Source organism: Eimeria mitis, genomic scaffold (assembly GCF_000499745.2).
Source record: "Eimeria mitis Houghton genomic scaffold, Emh_scaff706, whole genome shotgun sequence".
Classification (NCBI taxonomy): Eukaryota; Apicomplexa; class Conoidasida; order Eucoccidiorida; family Eimeriidae; genus Eimeria; species Eimeria mitis.
Window position 1 is genome coordinate 1 of NW_013575135.1, and position 8,597 is coordinate 8,597.

An 8,597-nucleotide genomic window follows, 5' to 3' on the forward strand; every position below is an offset into this window, starting at 1 on the left:
AAAGTAACATTTAACTCTTTTTAATGTATATCACGTGGGGTCGGTTCAGTTTCATCGTGCAGGGTACGTGCGCCGACTGGAGGCGGTGGCGTCGGTTACCGGCGTCAACAGCGGCTGCGGAAGACGAAACCCACCCCAGTGGAGAAGTCGGTGCATGTGCTATCGAGTTAATTGTTTTTAATTTCCTTATGCTTCTCCCCTCTGTATTTTTGTAGTGTCCTTCCGTGCCACACGGCGGTCTTCCGGCCTGATGGTTGGAGGCCTGGTTCTACTCCAGCGATGGGACACTAGCAAGCTGTCACTGGGTTGGCTAATCATCGCTTACTTATCACCACCTAGGCCTCACTTTAAAATTTCCATGTAAAAAGCTTCATACTAAGCTATTTTTGGGGCGGCTTCTGGTTTGCGCCCGTCTAGTTCCTCTTGTGATACCATCTCTTCAGGACTGAAGAAGAATGAACGTCGGCGTCCGCATCTTCGGAGCTCAGTTTGGCATCTTTTCATTCAAAAATTATGTACCAATAATTGCCGCGGTCATTGTGGCTGCAGTNAGGCGGCGGATTGAAGAGTATCAGAGACTGTCTCGGATGCGACGCTTGGTCCGCCGACAGCGCAAAAGGCGCGATTTGGCGCTTCTAAAGGCTGGAGAAAGGGCAAGAAAAGCAGCAGCAAGAATGGCAGCACAGAGGCAACCCCACTACACATACCTAGGCCGCACGAACGGTCACGACGTTTGGCGCATCACCGGCACCAGCGGTGCGGGCCCAGGCAGCCCAGTGCCACCGACAATGGGCGCCCCAATAGCATACAGAGGTGGTATACCCTCCGCTCACTACGTTGAAGCAGCTGAAGAGCTGAATCAAATACCTCAAAGAAAGGAAAGGGAAGCGGCAGCACCGCCCACCGTACACGCGACACCGCAGGCCCACCTGAGCGATTTGGCGCATCAGCAGCCGTTACACGAAGAAGCAGCAGCAATAAGGGAAGCAAAAAAAGTACAAGCAACGGCAGCTTCAGTAGCGTCCGAATCGGAACGGAGAGGAGCGGCAACGGAAGCGACAACAGCAGCCGCACCGGGAGCAGCAGCAGCAGCCGCACCAGCAACAACAGCTAAAGTGAGAACAACGGCGCCTCACATACGTTCAAGGGAGAAAATGAAAGACGCAAGCATCAAGCATGACAATACAAGGACCAAAGAAACACGAACCAACAGCAGCAAAAATAAATAAACAACCAAACAACGGACCACTGGCCCTGCTGCCGCATTCCGCCCCACAACTATCACGAGAAGACTCGATGAATGAATTCAAATAGCTTAAAAGAGTATGCAGCTATAGTCGCCTTTTGTCTGTCTAGGCCTCCGCTCGCATTCGCAAGAGGTTCGACGAGGGTAAATGTATGGACATAGGCTGCTTGCCCCAATTGTTTTCTCTATCGGCGTTTATCTATTGTACAGCTGCTCGTGCATCTACTTTCTTATTTCTGTTTGTTGTTTATTTTTGTGTGGTTATTTGGTTGTTTTTTCATTTGTTCATTTTCTGGTGTCCTTGCGCGCAACCAACCCGCCAGCAGGACTAGGCACTCTCCGCCGTGCCAAAGGCCACCATACAGCCCCAGCATTCAAGCAGGAGCGTGAAGTTCATCATTCGATGAATTGTCTGACGTTGAGTGGCCCTATATATGATACTTTTCATGAGGGGGAGAGATGACGGCTCTGACTGCAGTCGTGCTCACCCTCGGTAACGACTGCCGCTTGCGTTGCTGCGGCCTCAGCAGAGCCGAGCAACGTCTGTAAGCGCACCGTATATTATCAACGTTATTGTATATACGCCTGGGAAAACAATTGTAAACAGAACACAAGGCCCACCTCTTCTTCTTCAGGGGGCCTATCTGAATGGGTTAGCTCGAGGGGGGGCGGCAATTCCGGGCTAAAAGTAGCAGCGAATCGCGGCTGTTTCCCGTCTCCCCGCTGCAGCTACAGGGATACATACACAGCTCAGAAGATGACGGGTCTTTGTTTATTTGTTTTGTGAACCTACGAAACTCATTTCTGCCCCTGAAACTCCTGCCGAGGCTCCTCGAGCTGTACATACGCCGCAACTCGGATCCACAGGGAATGCCCAAAGCAAAAATTTTATAGACTGATTATACCTTCTTTTGGTACCCAAATGGGTGAGCCATGAGCGGCCCATGTCGAAGCTGTTTTTTGTCGCCGTCTTTCCTCCTCGGCCATTTCCCCTGAGTTTTATCCTTTCAGGCTCCTGCTTAGCTTAAGCTGAATCCTTTGAAACATACCTTCTAGAATCTCCACCTGCAGGATTAAGTTCATTGGCAAGTTGAATGCATACGCCGGCAGAAGAAGTGTGTTGTGCTGCGTGTCCACGTACTTGAGCCTTCACTTCATGCCGCAAGTCTGCCAAAAGGCCGTTCAGTTGCGACTTGCTAAACCGAAGACTTCTCGCGGGTTGCACTTTCAGTGCAATGTTGGGTGGTGCGGCTAACATATTCGCAAGGAAAGTGGAGCGCTGGAGCGCTGTGGCTCCGACCCTCTCCCCCGCTGTTGCAGTTTGACTTAACGCGCCACGAGCCGTTTCTCCTGTGCCAGTCGAACTTAGCGGCCAACATAAGCTCCACACAGCTAGAACTATTAGCCATAGATACATGTTCTTTTATAGATTCCACTTGTACATTTCGTGTACACCGGGCGGCGGTGCACCGCCCACCGTTTGAAACGAAATATATTTGTACGTACACCGGAACTTCGGTGTTCAACACTTAGGCAAAGTTCGCTCGTTCCCTTCGCATCAAGGCCATGAAACATCCTATATCTGAAGATGCCACGTGATGCATGGTTTCCTACTTTTTTTTTTAATCAGTATTCAGTAAGAGCTTTGACGAATATGCGGCCACCTCACCGAGGAGCGCCTCTTGGCGTTCGAGATGATTCGTCAATTTGAATGCTCAATTCAGTATCGTTATATGGAACTGTTTTATTTCACTTGCGTTTCCTGCATCGAGTGCTGCAGGCTCGCACGCCCACTGAACCACTCGCCGACCCTTCCGCCTGTAGCTATAGTCTGAGATACCATGGAAAAACCCGAACAAATGCAAAGCAAAACCATGTTGCCCCATTGTCACACATTCAATACATATTGTTTTATACAAAACTCCAAGTTGACTCTCCTCTGTTGATAGTTATGTTGGGATACCCTGGGGTTCCGCTCCACGTTTGCTGGAGAGATGGATGCCCGGAATTTCGGGATTACAATCGTGGGAACTAATGAGGCAAATTCCCCTCGGTTGTGATCAAATAAAAATATAGTTTAGTGAAACCGAAGACATGGTCGTGCTTATGCTACCACAACCAACGCAGGCCCACATTATAATGTCAATAAGGAGAAACGATGCAGTGATGTCTCTCGAGCGCTTGAACGGACCGGCACCGGATTATTTCGTATGGCACTACACTTGCTCTAATATTAGTCTTACTATCTAGTACAGGTGCCTTCGCTGTATGAAATCATACAACGATCACATTGTAAATGTAATGTAAATACACCAAGCCTCCGGGACGGAGGCGATTGTGCAGCACGGAAGGGAACTACAGAAATACACGGGGAAGGAATAAAAATAAATTAAATATAGTTAGGCTGACAGCGCAGAGGTCCTTATGGGGGGAGGGCAAACGACTACGCCGCCTCAGCCGCCTCCAGTCAGCGCACCCGCTTTTCTCGATCAAACTAGACCCGTCGCACAGGTCATACATTAAAAAAGTTTTAGCTGCTTTCTTTAATGCTAGTCTGACTAGTAACATGCTCGGCAGGCTCTTAACGACAGATACGCAGAGCTGGCTTTCAGTTGAGTCGCCGCTGACAGCGGTGAAAACAGTGGTCTGGCTGTCGGCGGCTGTTGGTTACATAGGAAGAAGCGTAACTGAATGAGGTAGTGAATTATCTATTCGTATATTCTTGTTATGGGCAAAGCAGAAGAATAACTTTATACGTTCAAGGGACCCCCGAGTTTCCTCTGTCCAACTGAAGGCTCCTGATCCGTGAATACGTAGCGAACGCGTATTTACGGATGAAAAGCCTTCAGTTGTTCTCCTGTACTGTGCATGGCAGTCTTCAGTCAGCTCTTCACGAATAAGCGTAGCAGTCACTCCTTTAGTGTACGTATGCGTTTCTCTCCCTACACTTTATCCTTTTATTTACGTATGCGTTTCTCTCCCTACACTTTATATTGGAAAGTAGAAGTCGACAACTTTTTGGGGTTGTCTTGTAGCACCTAAATTACCAATTAAATACTTGACGCCTAAAATAATTCATTGTTGGTTTTTAAAATATGCTCGGCAGAGACCGAGGCAGCACTGCGCTGCGGCCAGTCGGGCACTTCGGCTGCGGTTGCAGCACAGGGGCCCGATTGGATATGAGCGCTTAGTTAAAACAATAACGGCGGTGCATAAATATACCAAAAAAATCACCGAATTGGGGCATGCATAATCACAGGGGCAGGCGTGAAGCTTAAGATGGCGCACATCCGCCGAAAAAAAACGCGTAAATTTCATAAGCACACACAGCAGCCCAAGTGAATGAAATAAAATAACACATCCATGGAGTAACCCAACAGGGGAATGCACAAACCTTAAGACCGAAAGCTTCAACGAAGGATAGCTTTGGGGTGTCGCGTCGATGCTTCATCCTGAGGCTCCCGGAAGTCTCCTGAGTCTTGGCGGCCCGTTGAGAAATGCAATTCGTTAAGAAGCTTGTTCCTTCTCTTTGAAACAATAGCTAGGGCTTTGCTTGTAAAGGTTGAGAGGTTCGTCTATTTTTCCTCTTCCTTTCTGCATGAACCTGCTTCCCACATCCAGAGGAGGGTGGCACTGACACTCTTGGGGTTCTTTGGAGGTTTTGACGATTCATAATCCCGGCAGCTCTTCGCTACACTTTTGGGAACGGCGGAACTTCCCTTCTGGAGAGCTCTGCACTGCTGAAGTTTGAAGGGCCACTGGGCCTTCCACCACTTCTTGCCGTTTTCCATGTAATCGGCAATAAAGTTCCGAATGTTTCGGGCTTGGGCGGAGAGAAGGTGCACTTGCTCCATAGAACAATACTCGCGCCTCCTCAGAAGGTCTAATTCTTCTATTGCTTGCAACATGTCTCTCATCTGCTGATCGGACAGTGACTCGCTGGTCTGTTTCGCAGCGGCCTCCAGCTTTTGTTTTTCGGATGTCAAAACTTGTTGCAAATCCTGTCTCGCGTTCCTTTCCGCCTGAGCGGAATCAATGCACGTGAGGGTATCTTCGTAGACGACGTTGATCAGCCTAGACAGGGGCTGAGTAAAATCAAGGGGGTTGGCGAAAAACGTCAGAGGATTGAAGTTACGCAGAACTTTCGTTTCTTCTTCGTTTGCCTTTCTAAACAAATTGTCGGGGTCAATGAACCAACAGTTCACGTTGGTTTCATCCTCCAATCTGGCTAATTCGTCTTCCGCCAGTGCCAATACAAGAGTAGTCCGCAGCATCTGTGCCTCAAGACCCTCCTCTGTTCCTTTGAGCTGTTCTGCTTTCTGGATCGCGTCCCCCGTCTGTACTGCTAGTTCTTGCAAAAGGTCAACAAATGTACCGAAGTTTCCATTTCGCATGAACAAAGACCAAAACATGCAGTGTCCACTCCACTGTTCGTTCAGTCTTTTCATCGTAGGCGTCATCCGGCGGATGACATGATAGCACCGAGCATTCATAGAATGCTCTCTAGCCTCCTGTTCCTCTTGTTTTATCTCTTCCTCTCTCATTTTTTCTGAATCACGTGCACGGGCAAGGAGACTTCCCAGCTCTTCAGGCCCTACTGCATCATGCCACTCTTCGCTTGCCGCTTCGGCCTCTTCAGGCGTTGGTGCTTCATGCCACTCTTCCGATTCCTCAGTGGGTCCAGCTTCTTCGGAGGGGGGAGCTGCTGTTTCTTCTGCTGCAGTAGAGACGGGAGTGCCTTCAGGGGCGGGAGCTTCCTCCTTCTCGACGGCCTCAGCTCCTTCAGTGGCTTCCTCACCGCGAGGTAGGCCTGTTGCAGCAGCGGCAAGTCCAGCCCCCGCCAGTCCGGCTGCTGCTGCTCTTTCTGCTCCTTCAGATGCCCTTCGGCCTCTGCGGAATCTGGGGAGTCTCTGGTACACATTTGCGGCTGCCCGTCGGACTGCACGTTTTGCTCGGGCTGCTGCGCGCCGTAGGCGTTGCCACGCCCGCACCAGCCTTTCTTTCGCTGCGCCCCCCGCGCGCCGTATGGCCCTGCGGAGACGAGCCATGCGACCAAGCCTCCTTTTCTGTTCCTGATTCACCTCCTGTTGCTGCTGTTGCGCTGGTTCGGGCTGCAGCTGGTTCTGCATTTCGCCTTCGCGACTCCAGACTCCCGAAGGGGCCTTTCTTTCCGCTCCAAGCGATAGGGAACGAGAACGCCTCAAAGGCTGAGACTCTTCTGGTGTCTGGGGTTCTTCAGGGGACCCGAAGTTGAAAGAGGCGCTTCTTGGTCGAGGTGACGTCGAAAGAAAAGATCCGGAAACGTACGCTGCCCGCTGGCCGAAGTCGGCTGACGGCGTGAGGGAGGAGATGGGGACAACAGCGCCATGAGTTCTTCGTGCATGAATAAACAAAACGGAATTATTCGCAAATAAACCGAATAAACACCACAAGAGTGGTATGAGACGAGCATGAGCTGAGAACACCATCTTCGCCTTCCTTTCGAGAGACGGCCGACTGGGCCGATTCAAATGTAACTTAAATCTGAAAGAAAGGCCAAACAGAGAATCCACCTAAATTCAAGAAAGTTAGAAAAGAACAGTATTTGCCAAGTGTAAGTAGTGTCATTCATTCACGCATACGTGCACACGCACTCAGGCCCTCCACAAAACAGCCAGCTAGACTAGCCACCGCCGACGGACCATCGAAGTCCAGTGGACCGCTACCTAGCGCGTCTAAGAGCTGTTCAGTAAACGCACCAGCAGCAAAGATATAGCATTGAAAGACTGTATTTAATGCCAATTTAGTTCTCAATATATTTTTAAATATACTAAACTTTCCCAATACTTAACCTGGCGCAATCCTTTCCCACGGTCGGCAGCCGTCTGGCTGGCTGCCGTCGGCCGCGTCGAGATGCCAACGCTCATCTCTTGTAGTTTCNACGGTCGGCAGCCGTCTGGCTGGCTGCCGTCGGCCGCGTCGAGATGCCAACGCTCATCTCTTGTAGTTTCCTGAATAGCGGGAGGTATTCAACACATTAAAACCTAAATTTGCTGATTGGACCATTAAAAAAATGTCTTACATAGAACATTCGCCCACAGAGTTTACTTAATCAAGGTTTGGGGATATGTTGGGCTCACCTCATCTCCAAGTTTTCCTGAAGAGCCATAGAACGTCGAAAGGGGTTAGCGAAAGGGGTGATGCCGTCGCTTCGCACCACATAGACAAAGGCACGAGGCACTCTGTCAGCGTTTTAATCCAACTTTTGCGGGAAAACTCATGTCCCCAAACCTTGATTAAGTACACATTTGGGTTTAATTAGCGACTGAGCAAGTTCATGTAGCGGAAAAGGGTAACTCTATAGTGAATGGGCTGGAGGTGGAGCAATTTCATCCACATACTATTGCAGTGCGCTCTTCCCTGTAGAAAGTTATTCTGCAACCAGGTCACCACCTAACTCCACTTTGCACAGGGCACTATTTCGTCGCCCTGTCGGCGCAGCCGCCTCGCTCAGTTCTGCAAACCAGGGCCCGAGGTCCCCTCTCTGCTGAAGTGGCAAAGAGCAGTGTGTTACAGTTCACAGTTAAAATTCACAAGTAGCGTAGACGTGCTTGAACATCGCAAAATTTATGGCCATGTTAGGACTGGGGGATAGCTCTGGCGATGCTCCACAGGCTGATGAATCTCCAGCACACGCAGAACTTAGAAAAAGACAGTTAAAGATGTCAAAGAAAGCGAAATCTTTTTTTCCGCGTAAGTTCTGCGTATGCCGACGAATGAGTAGCCTATAGAGCAAGGCCACTCGCCAATCACCATAAGTAATTAAAAAATCAACGGGGAAAAACAAAGCACTAGCAAATGTATACGAGCGTAGAGAAATGGGCTGCCCTAGTGCTTGTGCTGTCTGCATCGGACGGCGTTACAGCCTCTGTATTAAGTAAAGGCAAGCCCGTTTTCGGGGTACAGGGGGAAACGAAACGATGTTTTCGCAATCGTTTTGTAGAAAGCTAAAGCTTGTGCTGTACAGGGTCGAATTATTCCGTCTTTTGCGCCGTTGACGCCAGCCTCTGCTTCCCCTGGCCGCCATTCAGGCTTAAGTACGTCGTAATGCCAACTGAAATCGAGACAGCCGCATGCAGGACCAGAGAAATCCAGCACGCCGGCGTTATTTCCTCGTCAAGGAATTGCTGCGGCGACTTATAGAGACCTAAACTGTGCCTGAACGCATATCCGCAACGAAAACGCAATAGTCCAAGATGTCAAGCACGAATCAAAACAAAACCAGAAGGGCCCCCAACAAAGAAAGCAGAAAGCTGCGAACGAACGGAGGATTTCGCAGACGAGAAGTGCGGAAGAGTTGGCAGCTCGGTGG

At 49.8% G+C, this 8,597-nt stretch overlaps 2 protein-coding genes across 2 annotated transcripts; one reads left to right on the forward strand and one right to left on the reverse strand.

Moving 5' to 3' along the window:
* Positions 1-455: 455 nt before the first annotated feature.
* On the forward strand, positions 456-1,229 carry EMH_0020250 (uncharacterized protein; the record flags this gene model as incomplete). Its single annotated transcript, XM_013501540.1, is given in 2 exon segments — positions 456-548; positions 552-1,229. Coding segments are annotated over 2 exon segments (771 nt in total).
* Positions 1,230-4,821: 3,592 nt separating this feature from the next.
* Positions 4,822-6,714, reverse strand: EMH_0020260 (uncharacterized protein; the record flags this gene model as incomplete). Its single annotated transcript, XM_013501541.1, has 1 exon — positions 4,822-6,714. One exon carries the CDS (start codon positions 6,712-6,714, stop codon positions 4,822-4,824), a length of 1,893 nt encoding a protein of 630 aa, XP_013356995.1.
* Between the last annotated feature and the right edge of the window lie 1,883 nt (positions 6,715-8,597).